The 25,977-nt window shown below is 42.0% G+C and overlaps 2 protein-coding genes across 4 annotated transcripts in view; both read left to right on the forward strand.

The window, feature by feature from the left end:
• Positions 1–16,857, forward strand: part of shroom3 (shroom family member 3) — a 66,070-nt gene extending 49,213 nt beyond the window's left edge. For all 3 annotated transcript variants that reach the window (XM_087843487.1, XM_006782097.3, XM_035916140.2), the window contains 10 exons: positions 14–317; positions 3,160–3,236; positions 6,017–6,102; positions 6,223–6,940; positions 7,049–7,277; positions 8,133–8,278; positions 10,827–10,926; positions 11,113–11,278; positions 11,573–11,694; positions 13,378–16,857. In XM_087843487.1, coding sequence (XP_087699613.1) covers positions 14–317; positions 3,160–3,236; positions 6,017–6,102; positions 6,223–6,940; positions 7,049–7,277; positions 8,133–8,278; positions 10,827–10,926; positions 11,113–11,278; positions 11,573–11,694; positions 13,378–13,764 — 2,335 coding nt within the window. In that variant the 3' untranslated portion in view covers positions 13,765–16,857. The remainder of the gene's footprint in view (positions 1–13; positions 318–3,159; positions 3,237–6,016; positions 6,103–6,222; positions 6,941–7,048; positions 7,278–8,132; positions 8,279–10,826; positions 10,927–11,112; positions 11,279–11,572; positions 11,695–13,377) is intronic.
• Positions 16,858–18,288: 1,431 nt separating this feature from the next.
• sowahb (sosondowah ankyrin repeat domain family member B) lies at positions 18,289–25,591 on the forward strand. The gene is made up of 5 exons (XM_035914040.2): positions 18,289–20,344; positions 22,452–22,688; positions 22,927–23,306; positions 23,493–23,680; positions 23,893–25,591. Exons 1-5 carry the CDS (start codon positions 18,325–18,327, stop codon positions 24,347–24,349), a joined length of 3,282 nt encoding a protein of 1,093 aa, XP_035769933.2. The 5' UTR covers positions 18,289–18,324; the 3' UTR covers positions 24,350–25,591.
• The last annotated feature ends 386 nt before the right edge of the window (positions 25,592–25,977 follow it).

The raw sequence follows: 25,977 nt of genomic DNA on the forward strand, positions 1-25,977 counted from the left end.
TTTCTTCTCTTAGCACTCCTTCTGGCTCCACTCTTGATCAGATCTACCAGGATCTTGTTCCTGAAGCAGAGCTCAGGAGACACAGCCAGTCATCCATCAGAGAGCCGAGCCTGGGCCGTGAACAGCAGGTTGCAGAACCTCAAGTCAACCGGGGACTGTCTAAGCAGCTCAATGTTGCTCTGCAGAAGGCTGGGTCAGTTCACAAAACAGGGAAGTCAGCCTCAGCTGAGAATCTCCTGGAGCGATCCGAGGACACGCGAGCCCCCCCTCAGCACTTTCGCTCTCGTTCGTCCCCCATCATGGAGAGACTAAATGAGGTAAAACTCTGCTCCGCTGCGGTGCTCACAGCGGTCATTGTTGTGAATGTAGAGGCAAGAAATCATTCTTTCAGGGAGACAAGGAAAAAGCAGCCAATCTCATGCCAGCACACCAGCTTCTAGTTCAGATAGCCTTCTACTCATCCATTTGCCAAATCTCATATAGGAAGCTGCAGCGCATCTACAAGCCACCTCCACCCTACCTCCTCCTCTTCATGAGCTAGCTGTCGTATCTGCTTCCTGCTCGGTTCTGTATGGGAGGCCTTCCTTTCCTTTCTTTATGCCTTCCCTGTTTATTTATATATAGTGGTCCTTAATGAACTATAATGAACATATAATAAATAAAATTACAGTAATAAGTATATCTAAAAAAAATTGATCATTTTAGAGATTGATTGTCATTTCTGTAATAGGAAGGATCTTCCAGTTATATGCTAATAACATTGGGACTTTAGAAATAACAAATAACACAACATCTCACCTTTTCTAGCTTTTTCTCATCACTCTGTCGATCATACCGACCATCAAGCGTCAGGTTAAAAAGATCAGAAGATGCACATCAAGCGCCCTGCATGCAGCCACCAGCTGTGACATCACAATAAAACAAAGTTTTATTTTCAAACTTCAAGATTCAAAAGGCAGCAGCTGCCAACTTAACCCATTGTGAGATAGTGATTTGAAAATGTAGTGGAAGGATAATTAAACTGTAGGTAAAATGTTGAAGGTCCATATGTTAAACATTATATTAATCCAATATGTCAAAATAGAAATATAAATAATAATATTTCCCAAACAGGAGTGAAAGTGTTTGTTAATTTTGGTTACATAACTATTAGGAAACAGAGAAACAAAGCAATTTTTACTTTTGTAAACAAACAATTTTGTAAATTGTTTAAGTCAATGTTTGCAGATGATACAAATAATATAGCTGTAATCAGCGTCTGTCCTAGAGAGGTTTTTGTGTTCCAGCGACTCAGAGAGCGCGCTATAATCCAAATATAAAAAAAAGGGTTTGGGAAAACAAGCAGCTCAGCCTTTGCCAACAGAGACTTCAGTGTCATGTGACCCAGCCCAGTGCTGCAGAAGCCAATGAAACAGGAATGCATTACTTTGTAATGTAAACTGAGTATTTCTGCAGCTTACTTTTAGATTGTCACAGTGAAAGATAAGATAATTCACGCCATGATAATAAAACACTGCAGTGTTTTGGTGTCTGATGAACCTTCATGAGTCTGTCACTTCGTTCCCTTCCTCCACTTTGGCCTAAAGAGGCATTCATGGACCTGTTTGTATTTCCACTTATTTGATCACATTTGCACCAGAGTCACACAGGAAATAGCCCAAATCCTCAGGGTTTCCTGTGAGGTGCCAGTGAGCCGGGATGGTGACTGGGCGCTGTCTGATGCAGATGATAAGAAACACAAACACACACACACACACACACACACACACACACACACGTGCTTACATGCATCTTAAAGGAATGCTGTAACGGATAAATTCATCCTTTATCTCCTTGAGTAATCAGACCTGCCTGTGTCACATAAACATCATTACAGCTCAGTCCAAGTTTAGGGTTTGAGTTAAATTTACCTCTTTTTTTCCAGAAATCTTTTAATGACAGCCAAAGGCTGGATTTGAAATGTAACATCTTCTAATTACTGAAGCTAGAGGCTAAAATGCTACCTAACCCTAAATCCTGCCTTTAAGTGGTGGATGTTAAGGGGTTAAATTTAAGAACTTTATGTTCCCGGATCATTGCCGAAACATGCCAAAGGAGAGTTTACAGGTCAAAGTCGGCTTGCTGGAGAGACATCAGTGCTTGTGGTCTTAATGTGTGATAAGGTCTGTGGTCAGACTTGTGATCGCTGATGGCGCTGTCTGGGTTTTTCAAACAGCTCAGAGACACAGGAACAGGAGTATTTAGTGTTTCTTGCTAGTCTTGATTTATAAAGTCCAAGAGCTCAAAGAAAGGCGTTAAACATGAGAGAAACCCCTTGATTCAGATAAGGATAATTCTACTGTACACACACTGTGATTTATAAGAACAGAATGATTTCATTAAAGTAAATAAAGTGATTACACATTACACCTGGTTACTGCGACTGCAGTAATCAGTTTTGTAACTAAACCATGGCAGACTCAATGACATTTCCATGCTTTTCAGAATTCTTTATTACTACACACACGTTTGCTGTTCACAAACACACACGGCTGCAGCTTCCAGCCACCAGCCGAACACACATCACCAACAACAACACCTGACAGGACTCTTTCTGCCAGCAAGGCGTGATTGCAGATGCCACTCGGGTGCCTCCGCCTCTCCTGCAGTGGCACCGCAGACCCTGCCACAAGTTTATTATTATTATTATTATTATTATTCAGCAACCACATCAAGGCAGAACCCTTTAATTTATCATCTCCATCTGCATCTAAACCTGGATAATCATAGAAAGAAATTGCAGAAAGCATCTTCTGGAATTCCACCAGGTCACCAGGGGCCTGCTTTAAGGTTAGGTTTTACCCACATGTTAAATAGGCAAATTTATAGAAACTAGAAAATTTCATTTTTGCTTTTTTGCTTTTGCATTCTCTGTTTTCAAATATTTCCATTTGGGTGACCCTAAAAGTGGAAAAATCTGTAATATATAAAAGGTTATTTTGACATTAAGGTGCCAGTGACTCCTTGGATATCAAGAAGTAAAAGTGATTTCTTGTACTTGACCTTAATGTGCCAAGTGTTTTTAGAGGTTATAAGCTTTGATTTGGCTAAACATACATACATTAATATTTATAAAACTACAAGAAATAGATTATTCCACTTTCTCTCTTTGTGTTTCAGGACTTCCTTCCAGACGATGTCCGGATGTTTGGCGTCTTCATCTCGGAACATGAACGCTGTGCTCTGGCTGCCGACAGGTACGTTTCTATGACCACCATGTCTGGGTTTCACCTGGTGGGTTCTTCTGGTCCTTCATTACTATTTTCCTGTCATATGACCATCAAGGATCCAGAACTTTATTTACAAGTGCAGCACTGTGCAAGTGATTTCTTGGTCCTCATACAGCCCAGTGTGAGCTCAAGTGGGTCAGACAATCAGTAAAACAAAAGCATAATAACCTAACTTTGCTTGTAAATGAGTAAAATTAGAGTAGAAGTAGAACAAAAGTGTGGTGCGCAGGTTTCTCTGTTGCACCTGTGCATGGATTTCATCTGTCATCATCTTCTTGTGATTAAAGATGGTTTGCTATGATACTTGCTTGATGTTTGGGCTCAATGGGACAGATCAGATACCTGCCTGAGGGTACTGGAAGCGTGGTGGACAAGAATTCTGCTATTTGAAGTGTCTGAAAGTTTAATCAGTCTTCATCGATGCATAATCAACAAAAGTTAAGATCCTGAACGTCTCTCTGCAGAGCCTTTTCTCTGGCGATTTGTTCAGTTTATAGATAAGGTTTAAAATGTGACTAAGGACTGAGGGATCGTGGGAATTCAGGTTCATTGCTGAATGCGGTATTTTAGCTCTCTTCCATAAAAGGCTGTTGACTCTCAGACTATGCTTGCTTTAGGCTCTTTGCTATTTTAAAACCATCTTGTGCCCAGCTGTTGGCATCACGGAGAGGAGGACACATTTAGGAAGAGAAAGAAGGAAAGGAGGACTGGATATAAGGGATTGGGGGTGATGGAGGCACAGGGGCAACAGCTAAAGGAGACACAGAGCTAAAGGAGAAGGTGAAAGGAGGAACAGATGACATACAAGAGTTGAAAAGGATGAATACGGAAGGTGGTGGTAAGAAGGAAAGAAGAGGAGCAACTGAGAACCAGTAAAAGTAAAAAAAAAAAAAAAAGAGGAAGGAGGGTGTAAGAAGGTTTTACAGCTTTACTTCTTCTGTTCTTTAGAAATGAAACTCCAGGCAGCTTTCTGAAAAGCTTTTAGAGAAAAAGAAGGGAGTATCTGTATGAAATGAGAACAGGGAAGAGGAGGTATGGTATTTAAAGTTGAGAGGAGGGAAGAAAGGGTATAAAGTTACAAAATGAGGCAGAAGATTGGCCTTCTCGGAGTTCAGGAGAGGTTTAAAGGATGGAGTAAGAAAGAGAAGAAGGAGTTAAATAAGGGAGGAATGAGGAGTTTTTAAGAAGCAGGAAAACCTCCCTGGCACTGAGAGGGAAAAATAAACAGAATACCAATACCTTGTCCGCAGGGATTTATTAGTTACAGACATTTAAATATGTTTGCCCTTAAAATGTGAAGGTGAAAAGTCATTCTGAGGAATTCTGAGTGTGTGTTTACACAGATCAGTCTGGTGTCTGGATATAACCAGGAACACGAGGGCAGAAATCCAGATAACTGAGCACAAACAGCTGATAAGATCAAAAGTAGTTTAGATCACAGTTAGGACACTGGATGTTAGGAACAACTAAAGGTCAATAGCACTTTATTTAAACCTGAAAACAACACATTGCATATATTTTATATTACTTTATGGATTGACAGCCAGTAACATCACCTAGAGCAGCAGTACTAGTTTCCATCCATTTGTCTTGTGCTTATCCGGGGTCACAGTTCCAGCCAGCTAAGTGAGTTTTTTCAGGTCAACTCGAGGCGTTTTTAGGCCAGTGTGATCTATAGTCTCTCCAGCATGTTCTCAGTCTAAGCCAGGACTCTCCTACCAGTTAAAAGTGCCTGGAAAACCTCCAATTGAAGACGCCCAAGAGGCATCCTGATCACATACCCACATACATGCTTTAAGAAAACATGAAACACACACAAGTCAACACTCTGACCAGAAACAATGTTGCAGCTATAAACCACTGCAGACCGAGAAGAATTTTCTCTAATGGTCTTCAGTCGACCTGGAACTTTAATTAAAGTCGATTACTTTATGTCTGCAAGAAGTTTTGTCAAATTAATGCAAATCCACTAATGCAAATTCCGTGAATCCAACATCAGTGAGTTTGGCATCCAGTTTTCATAATAATCTATGGTTTACTCTCTGGGGAATAGGAATGACATAAAATGATAAAATAATAATTAAATCATGAGACACCCATCCGTGCAATGCTTTTCTACCACATACCTGTGTCTGGGTCGCAGAGGCAGAAGTCAGAGTTACTTAGACCTCCCTCTCCTGACCCCACCTCCTCCAGTTCAACACCAAGGCATTCCCCACCCAGGCAAGAAACCTAGTCTCTCACGTTTGCCTCGCTCTTCTTTAGGGTCCTCCATCCCATGTAGGAGGAGTCAAGAAAGCATTGTAGTGAGATGCTGAACCACATCACCAATTCCTTTTGATGTGAAGTAGAAGCATCTTTAGTTTGAATCCCTCCCAAATGACTGCGCTTCTCTTCCTATCTAACAGTGGTCCGAAACACCCTTCAGATGAAACTCATTTCTGCCTTCTGTATCTGCGCTCAACGTCCGCGGGTTCCAATATATACACAAAAAACAAATATATTATCCTGAGGCCACTGAAGCTCCGGGCTATACCTAGAAATTCTTTCTATAAGGAACAGAATCGATGACGGTCAGTTGACCTGCTAGAGCCGAACGCTAACCAGGAGCCAGTTATTGTCAGATAATAAGATATCCCATTGCTGTCCAAATTTTAAACCAACAAAATGTGCTTAGTTGTAGAGATATTTTCAGTACCACTGTTTTCCTCACTTTCTTTATTCTTTTCTTCATGTCTTGCTTTAAGACCTGCAAACATCCATGTACCAGAAGGCTTCATCTCTCCATCCCAGAACAGCATGAACACCTCCCAGCCCATAGGACCCTCTAAAGGTGAGTGAAATTAAAACAAAAAACATTAAAAAGTGTGAAATTTGCAGCCTTTTTAATTATTATTCAATTATGACACACTCCAGGATTCACTGAATTTGCCTCCTTGTTTTTAAATCCCAGGCTTCTCCCAAACACCGGTCATTCGTAAGGAACGGCAGAGGAACAGCGAGCGCCAGCGTGCCCAAAGCACCTCCACCTTGGCAGCTTCTGTTGGCCTGCCCTACCCGTTGTCACCACCCAGGACTCAGGAAAGAGGCAGCGATGAGTGGCAATCAAGCGAGAGGTTGAGCCAGGCCAATCTGGCCGGCATCACTTTCCCTGGCATCCAGCAAGTGAGCGTAGGCAGTGGTGAAGAAAGTAACGTTTCTGGTGTTGAACATGAAAAACAGAGTAGACACAGTTTGAGTGACGCCAGCCTGTTACAGGACACCACAAAGCACACTTACAGAGGCAGAGCCTACAGTTTAGAGATGAGAGGCGGACTTTCTGAAGAAAATGTAAAACCAGTTACCCCAGTGACACCAACCTCGCCTAAAAGGAAGGGTAGCAGAAGCAGCACATCCTCTCCTCTGCCGTTCTCCCATCCGACTGTCCACCTGTCCTCACTGCGAATCTCAGAGACCAGCCTCTTTGGCTCCGTCAGCCAACAGCAACCTCCCGAAACGTCCACAGGCACACCACTGGAGGACTATGATGAGGTCTTCCTCCAAAATCCTGCACCACCTCCTTCTCCACCTTTTTCTCCTCCAATCAGGGAGACAAACATCACTGAGGATTTCCCTCCTCCACCTCCTCCTGTGGAGCTGGAGCTGGAGACTAAGGGGGAGACAGTGGGAAGGTTTGTTTTACAATATCTGTGTGTTTTATTTGAAATGTCATTACTGTTGTTTTGATTTTTAAAAATTATTTTCTTCTTCTGTTAATTTTCCCATTTCTCCAACTTTAGTTCCACTTCGGAGTTCTCCACCATTTCCACAAAAAAGTCTTCTCCCCAGTTTTTACCAGTCAGCTCTTCTTCTGTGGCCAGTCAACTTCCTTCAATGCAACCCTCCACCATCACTCCAACCACCACATCCGCCACCACAGAGGACAACCTAAGCCTTGAGTACGAGCCTCTGCCCAAAAGGGAGAAGACATCTGAAGAGCTGAGAGTGGAGGCTCTGGCTCAGCAGTTGGTGAGTGTCTGAAGTCAACTTGTATCTTGCTGGAGAGTCTCGGGACTTTGTGTGTGGAGGAATCATCAAATATTTTGGGGCTTAGCAGACAGAGAACAGGGGAAATCTACTTCAAGAGTTCCCATTTTTTAATAGGGATGAGATTTCAAGTAAATATTCAATTGGACATTTACTAAGAACTGTTTGACTTTTCTTCAAAGATACCAACCTAGCCTCCCAAATGACATGGAATAGTTTTGGCAGGCTTGTGATGTGGTAGCTTTACCTGATAAGTGTTTTACAAATGTAAAAAGTTGCATAACTTAATAGCATCAGTGACAACCTCAAACCTAACCCTAGGCAAGCAGAATATGACTCTGTTTTTAAATTGTTCTACAATGGCAATCACAAGACAAAGAAAATAATATTTCTAACCAACACACACACACAAGTCCTCTTCACTTTTCTCTAAAGGGTTAGAGCGGGGATGTCCAACTCATTTCACATTATGGCCCACATAGAGTGCACTTTGATCTTAAGTGGGCCAGAGCAGTTTAACTCCCCTTTTTGTCAGTGTAAAGAAATTTAACTACACTTTTAATCTCTGAGATTTTTTATATAAGAAATACAAGTGCAAAAATTCAACAATACATCTCAATTTGTCTTTGTCAGAAAATGTTTCTCTTCAGTGTAAAAAGGTGCAGCCAGTATTTATTCCTGGGTCTGGAGTTCACTGCACTGTTTATGGTCTTCAACTGCAACTCCTTTTCCCTCTTTTCCAGTGCAATGCTATGACTGATTTTGAACTACAAGAAATTGTTTAATTTTGACTACCTTTCTTTTTGTGCTTAGTTTTTATTCTTTTCTTTTTTCCAGGTGTTGCAGGACCCCTCTCTAGCGCCCCTCTTGGACACGTGGGGAGGTAAATCCACTATAGAGCTATTGGAGGAGATCTTTCCAAACAGCAAACTGATTGGGAAATCACAATGGACCCACAGAGGCAGCAGCCAAGAGGATGACAGGTACGCAAACCCTTTTATTTCTGGCTTCTAATTTGTTCTTTTGGGGAGTGAGTTTGTACAGAATCAGGGTTGAGGGCGGTCGCGCCCTAAAGCAAAGCCTGCTTTATCATCTATTTGACTCTAAATTGGACCCAAGTGTACAAAAAGAAAACCAAACTCTATTAAATTAGACTTGAAACTACATATCAAGGCCATAAACCCATCAGGAAAGTGTTTACTGAGGTCGTAGATCAAAGGAGAAGGAGGCTCAATTTCTAAGAGATGTCTATATAATCTGACAGGCAGAGTAGCTGCCCCTGCTGGTCATCTAAAAGAATGCAGGTTTAAGGCACTTTCCAGACACAAAAGCTGCCTCCCTCTTTTATACAAAGGTCACACTTCTCAGCTAACATGACTCAAGACTCATTCTTGAGGTCATTCAACTGCGTTTTATCATAAACCAACAATGGATTTCTTATTTCTGAATATTATTTATTTATTTTATTTACTCAGGCTTTCTACTTCAGGATCTGTGCACATCTGCATAATGACAGCACACTCTAAGTGCTTTGAGGTTTTATAATGTCTTTAATAACCATGTCTTTGATTGGTCACATGCTGTCAAATCATCTATTCACGTGAATGGGCTCCTAGCTAGATTAAGAAAGACTGGGTTGGCATATAAAGTTGATAACCAACTTCATGTGACCACTAATATTGCTGTATGTTGAGCCAGTTACGAAAATGGGTATGTAGAACTTGCTTCATAGTACAGCGCGCTGGTGTAACCTTTCTAGTTTGTTTATTGTGTTAGCAGATGAACATGTCAGATTCACTCAGAATCATTCCCACTCTGATTCCTCTGATACATCCACTTACACAGAACAAACAAAGGCTTACAATCAAAGATAGTTGGTTCCAAACAGTTGGATAATTACAAGACTGGAGTGCACTAAACAGTCTGGTGATGCTGTTTAAAGTGCTTTATGTAAGGCAAAACTAAAGACCTCCACAATGACTCTGTTTATTTAGCCTCAAGAGCAAAATTGCACAGACTGACTTTTATGGGACTGAAGCACGACACAAACATTTTTGGGGGTAATGGACTTCCTGTAAACCAGCATTTATCACCCTTGCTGTGTATGCTGACAGCCTCCTTCCTCTTATCTGCTGCTGTCAAAGCAAAGGAGGAACATTGGGAGCCTCAGCTGTCCCTGCAAGTCGCAGCCTGTGAAGTCAGTGACATCTTGAGTGTGTTTTGGTTCGCTGGCGAACGTGTTGTTCACAGAAAGAATGAGAAGACAAACAGCCATCATTGTAGAGGTTGTGCTTTTGACCCTCTTTGATTTTCTCTGCTGCCACACTCCTTGTGAAGTAGTCTTAGGGGTCATGAGTGAACCCGGCATCGAATTTATTTTGATTTCTCGAGGTCTTTAACCCTGCTCAAGTGGATGAGGTAACCTGCGGGTTCAAAATCAGCTTCCTTTGCTGACTGAGTGTCAAAGTTAGACAGGTGAGACCAGACAAACCTGATCAACAGCAGCACAGTTTGGACAGCGTTGTCAACCTCCATGAGAATTTCTTAAACATCATTACCTGAATGGGATGGTATGTATAGGGGCTAAAAATATATATTTTTAAAAAGGACAGTGAGTTAAGTGCAAGGTTTAAAAGGGATTTCACAACTAAGAAAACCAAGCAGCTGTTTTTCTACTTTTAGTGGACTTGAAAGGACGCCCAAAAAAAACCTCAAAATGAGTTGTATAGTGGTGTGCTATGACTTACAAATCGATAGTGACCCACTTACCCCCAACCACTTGGGGCAGATGGCTGCCCCTCCATAGCCTGATTTCATCAGAGGAAAAGGAACTTCTTCATTCCTACCGTCTGGAATCTGGCATTTCCATATTGGTGCAGTTTTACCAAACTGAGGGACCGCATGTGCCTTTTAATGTTATTTAATAACCAGGATGGTCATAAAGGTAGAAAAATGAAGCTAATGCATGTGACTTTTTAAACTCTGTGAAACAAAGAGTGTGTTCATTGCTATTTACATTTAGAAAGTTCAGAAATCTGCAATATGAAAATACACTTTGACACAGTGCAAAAAATGTACCTAAAATGTGTCTTAATACTGGATTATTATTACTAATGAGTTCACCCAGAGGATGAACTGCTAGAGATGATGAAGGTGGGGCTTCTTTTGCCTGTTTTATAAACTCTTGCTCTGATCCAAAAGAGCTCTTCATATTTTATCTGATTATATTGTTTTAATGGAAAGGCCACAAGTAGGAATAAAACAACTTTTTTACATTTTCCATCTAATCAGCCCTTCAGTCTTATTCCTGCAGCAACACTGACACCTAGTGGTACTGTGTCGCTGGCATAACAGACTGTATCTGGTCAGTAAAATAGCTTTTTCTTTAATGTGAGCCTCCACTTCATCAGCCTGGTTTTTAAATCGACCTTGAAAAAGTGTTTCTGTTCTTTCAAATGCTTTAAAATGGATAAAATACAGGCCTGTCACATCAAAAATATCTGTTTTTAAATAGTATTGTCTTCTTTGTAGGACCCAGGCTGGCATCTGCAATCCTGCTCAGAGCACGGCGGCAGATCAAAAGAAGGAGACCAATCTGGATGAAGAAGAGAAGGGTCTCAACACCAGGAAGGTAAAATAAAAAATAAAAATAATAATTTCTCGTTAAAATGTGAATAATTAACAGTGTTAAGATATAATGTAGGTGCACAAATCAGTAAATCTGTAAATGAGTCTTATTTTTAAATATTTGCCTAAAATCCCAGCAGCAGAAGGTAAAACTGCCCACTGTTTTCACATTTCTCCTGCTGTCCACCAGGTGGAGCTGTGTGAAGCTCTTAGGAGCAGCGTGGTGGCTCTGAAGCTGGAGAAAGAGGCGCTGTGTGAGGAGCAGAAGCATCACAAGGCGCTGGGGGATAGCATCGACACAATGGTGCAGGACCACCTCAAAACTAACGAGAAGGACAAGTACAGCGTGTTCATCGGTATGACATCAGAGTGACGCTGTGACAAAAAACAGAAATATGTCATTTTCATTACACATCCACAACAGATAGGCTTTAAGGGACCCCAAGTTTCAGACGTAAGTATTTCTATCTTTAGTGGGAAGAGGCTTAATGACCTTGGAGAATAAATAAACAAATATAAAAATAAAAAATATATAATAGGACCTAAAATCGAGCCTTGTGGAACACCGCAGGTAATATGAGCTGCAGACAAGGAAATAGGTTCTTTCTAAAAGGTAAGAAAAATGTCTTTGACCTGTTTGTTGTTTGCAGGTGATCTGGAGAGGATCGTGAACTTGCTGCTGTCTCTGTGCAGCCGGCTGTCGAGGATTGACAGATCTCTGCTCGCTCTGCAGAGAGACGGGCTGTCGCCAGAAGAAGCAGCTGAAGAGAGGGTGAGACATGCAGAGTCCACCTGCCTGCATCACACCTGCAGTTCTGTGATTCAGGCAGTAAAACAAATGGGACAGTAACTAAATTAAGTTCGTTTTAGGTTTAGTTTTGCCCTTCATACGATGACAGTTTTCCTCCATACACCTTTAATGTCTTTGGCACATTGACACTTCAGTGTCTTTATACTAAGTGCCTGATATCCAGATCAAGGTTCTTGGGGGTCAAACCATCTGAGACTGAGTTATGTGATTTATTAGAAGTATGTGTAGGCATGTGTGAAAAGAATAATAGAGAATTAGATTTGGGGAAATAAATTTGGATAAATTCCAGAAGAGGTGAAGTGACTAAAATAAAACAGAAAATTAAGTAAGCAAATGGGAAAAGTAACACAAAGCTAAACTGAAACAAGATTGTAAATTTTATGAATTAATTTCTATATTTATTTACATTTTTGACTATTTTAAATACATATAAATATTTGTAAGAATCCTGATATTGTCAGTTTTGGTCCTCTATAGGACCAAAACTGACAATAAGGGACTTTAACTTAAAGTATAAATCTGAACACATTTTGCACCACACTATCTGCCTCCCTGCTGTTTTCCTTATTATGTGTTTCCCTTTACCTGCATGCTTTCTAATTCAATAGAGTCAAAGGAAGACGGTCCAAATTATAAAAAAAAAAAGTTTCTTTATTTTTTTGGAAGGTCTGTGAATAATTGTGTTTAATAACCCTGATCTCAATAATGTGCAGTTCTCCTGTATGACTTAAGCCGTGTCTGTATTATCTCAGATATTAAAAATAGTCCCAACAAAGATTTCAGTCCCAAATATTTTGATATATGAGAGTTTATTTCAACCCCTTTCTCTGAACAAAGGAGCACACAGGAAAAAAATGAGCTTGAATCAGTGAAGACAATCGATGTTTGACTCTGTTAATGTTTGCTGTATCTTTATCTGCTCGACATAATAGGTCTAAACTTTTGAGTCAACTCACAGATGAAATATTAACTTTTACCTCGTGGTTATCTGCTGCCCTGGCCTCAAACTCAGACCAATTCTGGTAAATGTGTTATAAAAGCAGTCAGTTGTGTTCAGTGGTTGTTGTTTTTTTAAGAAGATCAAACAGTTGATTTTATACAGCTTATCGGTTGTTTCTGAATACTTTAATGAGCTTTTTTTTTTTTTTTTTTTGCAGTCACACGTTTAAGAACACTTTGTAAAAGAAAGAAGTTTTCCCATCTGTAGCCACAAGGGGGAGCTGAAGTACTATCCACTTGTTTACCCAGTGCCACTGTTATAAAGTACATGGTAGTGATTTAAAGAATTAAGTCACAATGTTTTATTGCATGAAGTTCATTTCCCCAGGTAACACAAACACAGCAGTTATTAGAGACAATTTATTTGTATAACAACAGTCCTCTCAAAGTATTTGGTAAAGATAAGGTAAAGACTGCAACACTGGAAAGAAAACCCCAATAATCAGGAGATCCACTGTGAGCTAGCACTTGGGGACTGTAGGGAGAAAGAACTCCCTTCCTTGTGGAGAGGCAACAAATAAACAGGAAAAAATGCTACAGGAGAGAGAGGACGAGCATTATTGGCATGTGATTTTGAAATATATAAACAAAGATGATGTATAGATGTATGTGTTTGATATATGTGTTTGTTTTCCTCTTCCTCAGGACTCCCTTAATCACAAGCGCTCTCTCCTCCTTCGCCAAACCGAAGACGCTCGAGAGCTGAAGGAGAACCTGGACCGGCGGCAGCGCGTGGTCCACGCCATCCTGTCCAGTTACCTCAGCGAACCCCAACTCCAAGACTACCGGCACTTCGTCAGCACCAAGCCCTCCCTTCTGATCCGCCAGCGACACCTGGACGACCTCATACGACGGGGAGAGGAGCAGCTGACGCGATTGGCCGAGAGCCTACCAGCAGAGCTGGCAGAGGCCAACGGCTGGCCCGCAGCAAGCTCCGTGCCCTGCTCTTCTTTGTTTCCACCACTGCTTCCACCCGCTGCAATTATAAGCCCTAGCCACGTGGTCAGATCTACCACTGTGACATCACTGTGACATCATGAACATGAAGGACAGGTAGCACCATAAAAAGTGAAGGAGCTTTACACGAAGGATGGCCCAAAACAGGCTCCGCCCATTTAGAATTGACTATGCAGACTTCACACATGAAGAAAAGCCTTTAATGTGCCTCTTTCTGTTCACGCCTGACTGCACATTAGGCCTCTGTTCAGCTGAACGCCAGCAACTAGACAATATTTCTAACCACACTCTGCTCCAATGAGTGATTTTAAGGTCAGAGGATTACCAGGAAAGTTTATCATCAAATCCTTCAAAGGACAATTCCAGCAAGGTGGATGATTTTCTCCATTTTTTTAAACACTTAGACCTCCTCTGCTTTTGGGGGTGGGGGTGGGGGGTCTTGTTATATATATCCTGCTTCAGTGATGGATTAAACATGACCAAAGTTTCACTTTCATATAGGTTTTTCTACTCTGGGATCTGTATGGTGTCATAAAGACGGGATACCCAGTGTTTCCCACACATATCCTTCTTACCCATTTCTCAGTTTGTACTTCCTCACCTCTTCTTCTTGCATTTTAGTTCCTTCCACCAGAGAACCGAAAAGAGAAAGTGAGGAAGAGACACAAAGAAAGGGGAAGAACAAAATGAGGCACTGCTGCTTTAAAGCGTTCTCTGTTACACATGAAATGTGGCATATAGTTCCTACTGATGTATTTTACACAGCAAGCCTTCATTAGCTTATCAAAAAAATCCACAAAAAAGGAGTGCTGGAAGTGCAAGTAATGAGAGGTAGATGAAGAGACAAACAGGACTATTTATACACACTCAAATGTACATATATAGTCCTGAGGCACAGGTGGGAACAGTCACACACAGGTGAAAGTGCAGGGCAGGCAATCTCAAAAGTGGAAGTAAAACCACAACGAGACACACAAAGACACACAAAAGACAGACGTAGCTTCCAGGTTTAAAAAGTAATGTCAACACACAAGTGCCTTAAAACTGCTGAGACCTGTGTACATATTTTCCTGATGAGTTTATGGGCTCAGTCAAATCAAAGCTTCAAAACATGTGACACCACGGTGGCTACAGAAAACAGATCATAGCCAATTACATAAAGAACACTGAAGCAGAAACACATAGAAAGGACAGGAAAATAACATGCTGGAGACTATTTATGAATGAATGCTTCAGTGTGGAGCTTTCAGGCATAAAACACCTCCAGAGGGGAAACACTTGTGTATCCTCACTCTGCTCTGACCTCCAGATGTTTTTTAGAAACTGGGACATTCTTCAAGATGGTTCTGTTAGACTGATTTCCAGGTCAGGGCAGGAGGAGAATGCACAAAATAGAGCAATAAAAACCCTGTAGACTATGTGTACTCAGGTTAGGGTTAGTATAGTAACTATACCATCCATGGTATAGTTACTAGTGGACAATCTCCTTGCTTTTCTATTCTGATTTTATTCAGCTGCTTCTCTGTAAAGGGTGTTATCCTTTGTTTAGATCAGGGGTGTCAAACTCAAATACACAGTGGGCCAAAATTCAAAACTGGAACAAAGTCGCAGGCTAACATTAATATTTATTGGAAAAAAATCTTCCTCCAGATATAAGAATGAATCTTTTCTTATGGACTCAAACAAGTTTTGCTGAAAAACTGAATATGGAACAAGCAAAGCTTAATACTAAACAATATATATATTAGCTGTATAATACCAGTAGGCCAGCTCTAATAGTAATTTGGTATGGCTTCGCGGGCCAAATTTGGCCAGAGCCAGAGTTTGACACCTATGGTTTAGATGGACTTAAACTCCACCACCTGCAGTTGTTGTAAGAGAAAGAGCTAAATCCACTTGTTACAGGCAGAGTTGCCCCAGTATAAGACAAATAAAGATTATTTTAAACTGTGAATTATGCAAAGCTACTCTAGTAGAGCCCAAGAATAAATCATATGGAGGTGAATTAACTATTACTACACTGGAATTGTCCTTTAACCTCTTAAGCCCCAAGCCTAACTGATCTCCTGCCTTTTGCCCCCGTATCAGGGGGCGTTGGGGCTTAAGAGGTTAACTGACTGGTGATACTTTCAGGAGCCTCAAACATTCAGACCTTCCTCCATGAGGTCTTTCTATCTGATAGCTGGTGCACATGAGCAGTTATCTCCCAAAGAGAAAGCACCACCATCTTTAAAAGATCATCATCTTCTCCATCTTTCCACAGAGCCTGCCTCACTCTCACGTCACCTTAACCTTAATGAACACCAAAATCAGAGGGACTACGATTTTGTTTCACTGGACAGAAAGCAAAAAAATCCTGAAGATGAGCTGTAATCGTCACTGTCATGTTAAACTGTAACACAACTACTGCCACTGCTGTCTGCACATCTGCAGCTTGTAGCACTTTGTAGCAGTCCCACTGCTGTTTGCAGCAGAAATCACACTGACCCATAAACACTGTTGAGTGCCTCTCATCAAGTCTGACGCTTCACGAGGAAAAGTTCAAATTCCAAAGACTTTCACAGGCTGAGATTTCTTCCAGATTTCATCTTGGTTCAATGTTGGACTTTGGAGGGGGTTTTTATGTCAGAAATGTTGCCAGCTACAGTAGTCATCTTAAAATCCACTGATTTCCAACAGATATCAACTTAAAAAAGAATAATCTGAAAAATAACCCAAAGATATTTAACTTTGTGACGCTGAGAAGAAGCAAACCTTTACAGTTGAGAGGTTGTAATGTTCTAACTTTCGGATCATTTATAGAAACGTTTTAAATTTTTAAACCTTTAAATTAACAATATGTTTCCCACTATGTAACATGACATTTTATTTTAATTATCCTTCTTTCAGAAACTTCTCCAAACGACTTTCAGTTTCATAGAAAACTGAGAAACATATTTTTAAACTCCTTTCAGTCCAGCTCTCTAAGAGAAAAGAAAGACCCCACTGTAAAACCTTTAGATGCCAGATTTATCACTTTATTTTTAAGCTGTGCATCAGTTTCTTCTCTTATCCATCCATTCATTCATTTTCTGCCACTTATCTGAGTGCAGGTTGTGGGAGTAGCAGTCTGAGCTCTCCTCTCCCTGGCCCCCTCCTCCAGCTCTTCTATTAGCCAAGACATCTAATCTCTCCTCCTTTAGGAGGCATCGTAGTATGTCATTTAACCTCAGCTCTTTCTCCCTCTCTGCCTGATACCATTGAAGTCCCTGATTCTAGCAGAGGATGAAGAAAGAAACGCCACGAAAATACCCGTAGCCTTACTCTGTGTCGAATCCAACATCCCTGTGCTGATGTTTTGACACAAATTCAACTGGTGGCTGTTTTTTTTAAATTGTTAATCTAAACATTTCAGGATGTAGGACCTGAACTTTTTTGGCCTTTGAAGCCAGGCGTCCCAGGAAAATTTTGAAATATGAGTTTGGTTACTCACTAAGATTATTTCTCAAGCTGTGTTTACACACGTACCTGAACAGAGATGCTCAGATTTAAAACATTATGGTGATAAAACTGACTTAAAATTGGTGGTGTGTCCTTTTAATTCTGTTTCAGTTGACCCCACTGACTTCTTACTTAAATAAATTTAGGTAATAATTTTTTTTAAACACAGAAAATGTGTTGTCAGATGAGTAAAGTACAAAAGGAAACAAGTGCAAAATGGTGACCTTTTTTATTTTTAATCCTTACATTTTTTCTTTGTTTGATACATTTTTGTTATATCTGGGCTTCCACAGTTCCTCCGTGACTCATTGCAGGATCAGGTTTATAAACTTTTCTCACCTTGCTGTATAACAGGCACCATTTGGCTTCCCTTCCCTTCATACAGACTCCGAATGGTTTCATTACTGCAGTATATGATATTAATTTGCTTCTGATCAGTGGAGGGTTTTTGTCTTTAATTCCACGCCAACGTGTTTAGTTTTGAGAGCACCTTTTAAATATTCTCCAAGCAGTACAACACACACACACTGCCGTATGCCCTCCTCTATAACCCCAGTTGTACTGTTTACTGTTTATTTTCAGAGGCACTAAAGAATATCTCGAAAAGATTCTGGTTTATTGTTGAATGAAATTCAATGTTTGTTTTCTGAAAGACTTAAGAACAATAAATAAAAAGTAACAGCTTTTCTTTTTTTTTGCTAAATAAATGTTTTTTGTAAATACTATCAGACTCTTTCTTCTCATCCTGTTGACCTGCACACACATATAGATGAATATCATCACTGCAGTGGAAATAAAGTTAGAAAGAATCAGGATATTTAAATGATGTAAAACAGCAGCAGGCGAGCTCTCGGACTTTTTACAGAAACCTGCTGAAGTTTTATAGCGCTTCCCTGTCTGCAGTGCTATAAACACATGATTATTATCACGGCTTTACTGCACATTTGGTTCCTGAAATAGGAGCTCGCATCTTCACTTCATTTATATCCGCAACACACATCCGGGTTACCTGCGAGGACGCAGCAGGTGAGAGTGCGGTTAAATACCTGGGGTGGGCGGAGTTTATTCTGGTCTGACAGAAACAGCTCCTGACCTTTGGGACTAACAGGGCGGGAGAGAAAGAGAGGAGCTGCATAACACACTAATCGGAGCGCAATGGCCTCGGAGTTCACTCAGGACGCGGTGCTGGTGTTCCTCCAGAGCCGCGGAGGCACAGTGAAAAACTCCGACCTGGTTCTGCACTTCAAAAACTTCATTCGGGATCACGCGGACCAGGACCGAAACCGAGAGCTCTTCAAGAAGTTTGTCAATTCCGTGGCCACCGTCAAACAGCTGGACGGAGTGTCTCATGTGATCCTCAGGAAGAAGTTCAGAGGATATGTCCCAGGTAAGGGGGCTGAAGTGGGCTCCTCCGACCCTCCGTGTGTCCCGGTCGGGGAGAACGCCGAAACTGCCGCTCCTAACAAGCCGCGACAGAAACCGCAGCAGAAAGACGCGACTGCACCCGCCCCGTCGGGAGAAACTGCAACGAAAACAATCCTATCTGTGGCTGGCCTCGTCCTGACCAACAACAACAGCGTGCAGGAGAATTTAAACCTGAGGCAGCAGGAGGTACACCAGTCTATACAACCAGTGACAGCACAGGTAGTGAGTCACAGCCCGAAGACACCCAGTCTGCTCACGCCTGCTGCTCTCGATCAGGCTTCTAAAGTGGGGCAGGGGCAGCAGAGAGTGGGTTTTGGTTCACCTCCTGGTGTCACACCTGCACCTCCTCACAGAGCAACCAGCCCAGGGTCAGAGGTGCTCACAGGGCAGAGGCAGCCAGAAGCGGGTGTTCATGCTCAGCGTGCCCCCCGACGGGCGAGAAACAGGCCAAGCTACAAAACTGCTGTGAGCCAAGATGATGAAGAGGAGAAAGAGGAGGAGATCACAGTGACGCAGATTTCAGCAGGAGGAACGCAGCCCCCGAGCGCTCCACTCAATGCCCCAGGGAGGGTCACGCCTGCTCCTTCTTCAGGCCAGAGGAGTTACAGTCAGGGTACTGAGGGGCAAATGCTCACCCCTCGGAGTCCAACTAGGGTCATTCCGAATAACAGCAACTTTGACCTGAGACAGCAGCAGGCACACAGCGCACCTAACCAGTCTATACGACCAGTGTCAGCACAGACGGTGAGTCACATCCCACAGAAACCACAGCTAAAGACACCCAGTCTGCCTACACCTCCTGCCCCAGATCAGGCATCTAAAGGGGGAGAGCTAAGAGGGGGTTTTGGTCCACTTCCTGGTGTCACACTTGCATCTCCTCATAGAGAAACCAGCCCGGGCCCTGAGGTCCTCACAGGGAGGAGGCAGCCAGAGGGGGATGTTCACCCTCAGCGTGCCCCCCAACGAGCAACAAACAGGCCAAGCTACAAAACTGCTGTGAGCCAAGATGATGAAGAGGAGCTCATAGCGACGAAGGGTTCAGCAGCAGGAGCGCGGCCCCCTAGCGTTCCGCTCAGTGCCCCGGGGAGGGTCACGCCTGCTCCTTCCTCAGGCCAGAGGAGTTACATTCAGAGTACTGAGGCCCTCAGAAGAGGGCCCCAGCCTCCAGAAGGTGGTCTTCATCAGGAGCCTCCTGTGCGTCCACAGCTCACCCAAAGGCGTTTGAAGCACAGACAGAGCTATAAAACTGCTGTGAGTTATGATGAAGATGACGTAGAGGATGTCCCCATGAGGCGAGGTTCAGGAGGAGGAGCGTGGCCACTGAATGTGCCGCTCGGTGACACAGTGAGGGCCATGTCTTCCTCATCGCCATGCATCATAGACACGCCTGCACCTTCATCTGTCTCACAGATTTACATCCAGGGCGCTGAAGGGGAAAAGCTCAGCCCTCACTATCTAGGTTTGAGGGGGGAAACTGCAGGCCCTAGGCTGGAACTGGGCGAGACCACCAGACGCAGCCTGCCTTTGGAGATGGCACTCCACCACAACATCCAGCAGGGCCACCAATACTCACCACTCGCAAGGGAACCCAAACCAGAGACCAATCAGAGCCACGGACCGTTGATGTCGTCCAGCCACAGCAGCATCTACTCGCCCTCGTCCGCTGGTGGCTTCCACAGCACCAAGTGGTCTAACTCCACCAGAGCATTGGGATGGACCAGCAGCTCCTCTGATCTGCAGATCAGAGCAGGTACGCTAGCAGGTCTTTTTGTTAATGTTAGCTGGTTAGAAGCTTGTCAGTATTAATCCACCACTGAAAATGGTCCCCATCAAAATCACTCTTTCCCCTGTTTCAATGACTCCCCTTGATTTTGTCAGCGATAAATGTCCTCAGGAGAACCTCCTCACTGTCATACACAGGCAGAAATGTGGAAACTAATGCAGAAAGTAAATGAAATTAAATGAATATGTCGAAATAAATGACTACTAAATCAGTTTAAAAATCAATATAGCTGAAAGTTCAATACAAAATAAAATAAAGAAATATCAACTTATGTCACAGTTTATAGATTATTGCCTCTATTTATTTTTAATATTAATTTTGGTGCATTTAATTACATTATGAAATTTCACTTTTCACTGGATGAAAAAGTCAAGTTCTTATGTGACACATGAAAAACTTATATGTATGTAAACAAGCATCTAGATCTGTTTATTTATTCATTTATTGATGTTTAATTTATTTCATTACCTAATACATTTGCTTTTGTTTGTTACATTTTAGAAATTATTATTGTAAAATTACTCACGGCCACTTTATTAGGTACACCTGGGCCAGACCCTTCAGAGCTGCTTGAATTTTTAATGGCTCAGATTGAAAAAGGTGCTGCAAACTTTCCTCAGAGATTTCAGTTCACACTGGCATGATGACATTACACAGTTGCTGCAGAACTGTCAGTTGCACATCCATGATGTGAATGTCCGATTTCATTGCATCCCAAAGGTTCTCTGTTGGATTGGTCTGGTGATTAGTGAGGCAATTTGAGTACAGTTATATATTACGAAATGAGCTTTGTGACACGATCCATTATCCTGCTGGAAGTATCCATCAGAAGATAAGAACATTGTGGTCATACAGGGAAGGGCAAGCAATGCTCAGGTAGGGCGTAGGGTTTAAATGAAAATCAGTTGGTACTAAGGAGCCCTAACTGTGCCAGGAAGATATCCCCCTCTAATTTCATCCTATTTTAGTGTGCCTGTGTGAAGTTTCTTTTTTCTTAGCTGATGGGAGTGACTCGGGTTCTGCCGCTGCTTCAAGGTTTGACGTGTCTGCATACTGCATACTTGGGTTGTAACATGCTGTTATCTGACTTACTGTTGCCCTCCTATCAGCTTGAAACACTCTGGTCATTCTCCTCTCACCTCTGGTATCAACGAGGCATTTTCACCCAGAGAACTGCCGCTCACTGGATATTTACTCCCACTAGATCAGCAGTTATTGAAATACTCAGACTGGCCTCGTTCAAAGTCGCTTAAGTCACCTTTGTTTCTCATTCTGATTCTCAGTTTCATCTTCAACAGCTCGACTTTACCGTTTCTACATGCTTAAACATGTTACATGCTGTACTTGATTGGCTGATTAGATTTTTGCATTAACAAGCAGTTAAACAAGTGTACCTGACAAAGTGGCCGAAGGGTATATTAACACAAACAAGTGAAAATGATAGATTGTCCTTCTATTTGTTACAAAATGTTACTATACAAATCATATTTGATCTATATCATTTACCATAATCACAAGAGAATTTTTTATTTATTTATTTTTTAAATTAAGCAAAGATTCCTGAGCTAGTCATTCGTTTAGGTTCTTTAAGATTCTGACAGTTGTGGTCCTCCATACTGTTCAATTGGTAGGAGAAGAGTAAATTTAAAAAGAAATTTAAAAAAATGATCAGCTTAATAGTGAGAAGTGATACTTAATTTTTTTTTTTTTTTTTTTTAAAAAGCTTTATTTATTTAAAACTTAAAACATAAAATAAGTGATTATAGCCTGAGACACATTTATGGGGTTTTTAATAGTACATTTTAGCAAATTGATAAGAAAATGATTATCTGTCATTTATATTTATGAATGACAGATTTTTGTCAGTTTTGGTCCTCCATACATTTTAGCTACGTCAAAGTTCATCTCAGTAATAGAGTCCAACTCATGCCTGACACATAATGAACAGTATGTACTTAAATAAGCTGCCGTCCTTATTTTGGGTTTCCTGTGTATGCACCTCTGCCCGAGGTGCATTAAGCAAAAGTGGTAATCCAGCTGTTGACTTGTCTCTGTAACATTTCCATGAAAACAGGTGTGCCTGTAGGCGTGCCCAGAATCCAGGAAACTGTCAAACAAACCAAAGAGAGTATGTCGGACTCCATAATGAGTCGTGCTGACACTAAAACAGTGCCTTGGCATCGCTCCACCGGTCAGCTCTATGACGAGCAGGAGCCCTCAGCTCGTTCGTCACCGCTGCGTCGCTCCACTGACCAGCTCAACGAGAACCAATCCTCTCCGGGCCGAGTGGCGCCATTTCATCTTTCCACAGGTCTGACCCGAAGTTTAAGTTCACTATTCACTTCTAAGCATTTAAAACAGCAGGTTCTGTCCTTTATCAGCCCTGTCTTTCATGTTCAAATTGGTTAATTGGAACTAAATTTTAAGGAACATCTTTTCAAACTTGCCTTTACTTTCCCACCTGCACCATAACCATCGCCTGGTGTCCTTTATCGCTGGGTGGGAATCAATGATTTCTACCACACTGAACGCTTCCCTCTGTCTAAAAGGTGATCTCTGTGATCGTGAAGACGCAGCGTCAAGCGATGACTCCGTCTCTTCACCTTACCTGCGGCAGCGTCCAGGGGCCACCAACCGGATGAGCACCAAACAAAGGATGTCCCTCAGCATGGGAGCCGACCTGGACCAGATTCTTCAGGGGGAGGCAAGGGAAGGAAGAGGAACCGAGGAGGCTCGGAGGAGCCGCCTCCACCGGATTTCCTCCTCGCTCAGCCTCCGCCACAATCTGTCGTGCTCCTCATTATCATCCTGTTCCACGCCGCCTCGAAGCCACAGCCTCGCCAGTCTGGACGAGCCAAAAGGAGAAAAAATGAATCCATCTACAGAAGCCTCGCCCTCCTCCAACCACCGTGACAACCACGGTCGACATGTAAGACTTATTAAAACTAACAACTGTGATTAACATAATCACAAGTATTAATTACTGTTCACCTGTTCATAGGTTACATGCTTTTAGCATAGGTTATAAAACCTATACTCTCCTTTTGCCCCACACATATCATATAATACATGATGAGGCTTCATTAATTAAAATTATGTGTGCTCCTGTCATCAGTCGCTGGTTCCTTTGGAGCCGAGGGAACATACCTGGTTGGTTAAGGCGGCGGCGGGCAACTGGCCGGAAATCTACACCCTCTTCAGAGAGGAACCATCCCTCCTCAACAAAAAAGACTTCATCTCAGGCTTCACTGTACTGCACTGGATTGCCAAACACGGCGACCACCGAGTCCTCAACACTCTAGGGTACACAGCAAACTTGTGACCTATAATTAGGAACGTCTGAAGTATTTGTGCAGATTAGTGCTAGTTTTGTCTGCTCAGGTTTAATAGTGGAAGGTAGACCAGTGACCCACTCATGACTCTCTTGTGTTGACAGCAGCGTTATAAAATCTTTAATGTGTTTATTATTTATAGATGATAACTGGCACTCATCCATCATCCATTTTCGGTTTCAGGTATGGAATTGAAAAGCACTCTCTTACCTTCGACATAAACGCCAGGTCTAACAGCGGTCACACGCCTCTCCACATCGCTGTCATGCACGGTCACAAAAACATAATTCGGTTGCTAATCAAGAAGTTCCAAGCTAATGTGAAGCAGAGAGACATGGCAGGTAAGAGACCTTGGCAGTACCTGAGCCTCGACGCGCCGCTGGAAATGTTCCACTTGCTCGCAGCGCCGATGCAGGACGTTATGTCAGGAAAGAAAGGTGTCGAGATGGCAAACACCAGCTGGGAGCAGCAGCAGAAGCAAAGCCGCCACCTGCGTCACCATGCCTCCTCAGCTTCAAGAGAGCTCCCGCTGACAATTGCGAGTAGAACGAAGGTGAAACGGGCAACCTCACTCGCTGCGTTGCTTAAACACAAATCGTTAATACGATTTCAAGCACATCAGGTGAACTCCTCAGCTTAAACTTCAGGGTTAAGCTTTTTTCAAGAGTCTTGCAACATGGACTAGTCAGAACAGCTAGCTGGTCCGCAGGTCTACCAAGACAGAGATTAAGAAGCAGCTAACAGTTTGTCACACTTGTTCCTTTGTCATATGCTTGGGCACCAGCAGTGATTCTCATACAGTAGTTAAAAATATTTCCTTTCCTGAAACCAGCAAAAACTGCCAGAAACTATTAAAAGAACAAGCCATGCTGATTAGGCCACTGCATAATTCACTTCAATATAACTTTACAGTGTTCACAGTAGCAGTCACTGTTACCACTTTATTAATTATCTAGCTATTTAACACAGAAACAAGTATTAAATAGACACAATGACATGACAATGACTGCATGACATCATGTGAAAAAAACCTCAATACCTGCCTGGGGAGCGGTTAAACCTCTTGTGGGGAAAAAAACTCAACACACCCTCTGGTGGTAATGCTGGTAGTTCCTAAACATGCGTTTTTAAGAATGACCTTGTTTTACAGAAAGAGCAGTGGCATACCAATAATCGCCCTTTCTTTCAGTGAAACTGAAAATATGCAACAGGATAAACAGGATTTCTTCACAGTGGATATATAGAACTGCACATTTTCAGGGTATGTAGGACTTGACTGCTTCCTCTCTCCTCTGTGAAGACCTTTCTGAACTATAAAACCCTATAAACAGATAAATCAGCTCTTTCAACAGCAGCTGTGAGCTTTGCTTTTAAAGCCTCATTTGTTGGTCCTTTTCTGCTGTTGATCGACTGTTGGAAGCCTCTCCAACTGGATAAATATGCCGTATAATATTTCACCACTTCTTATTATAACAAAAGAGAGATTCGTTTTTTGAAGGCCAAAACCTTGAGCTCAGGCCAAACAACTGCAATAAAGAGAATCATGAATGAGTTTCCATGTCAGACTTTGAATACCTAACAAGAGATTGTATCACAAAGAAGCTGAAATATGATCTAAAGAATGCGATGGTTTAAGCGGGGATCCGATCTGCGAGCGCTTGACTGGTTTTCAGCATGACTTTATTATCTTGCAGTTGTGACAGGAGAACATACAAGGTGTACGTTTACAAGCTGCAGGCTAACAGGAGAGACAGTTCCAGTTTCAGCCGTGATTCATTTACTGATACTTATTTAGAGTTTGGAGTACACACCGCTGCTTTGTTAATGTCTGTTTTACATTCCTCCTGCTGTTTACACACCATCCATCAGTTTGTTCAGTGATTTCCCCCCCCCCCCCCCCCCCCCCCCTTTCTTTTAACCAGTGTTTAGTTTGACTTCATAAAGATATTATAGACAAATCAAGAATTAAAGTCACTCGGAAAACAACTTGTGAATTAGATTGGCACAAATTAACTGTCTCCTAGGGAGTATGCATTTGTGTTATTGATATGAACCCATAATAATGTTTAACAAAAAATAAGCACATATACCAAAATGTCAAATTCTTCCTTTAGCTTACAACTTTGTCTGTATTTTCTGAGTGCCAATAATCTACACATTTAATTAACATTTGCATTATTTTTTCCACCTTTTTAATTTGACTGTTGTTTTCATGTTATGTTGTTGCCAACATCTGCAGTTTGGTTTTCAGTGGTTGCCAATTTTGAC

The sequence above is a fragment of the Neolamprologus brichardi genome, chromosome 7 (genome assembly GCF_056152115.1).
Source record: "Neolamprologus brichardi isolate AB-2024 chromosome 7, ASM5615211v1, whole genome shotgun sequence".
Taxonomy (NCBI): Eukaryota; Metazoa; Chordata; class Actinopteri; order Cichliformes; family Cichlidae; genus Neolamprologus; species Neolamprologus brichardi.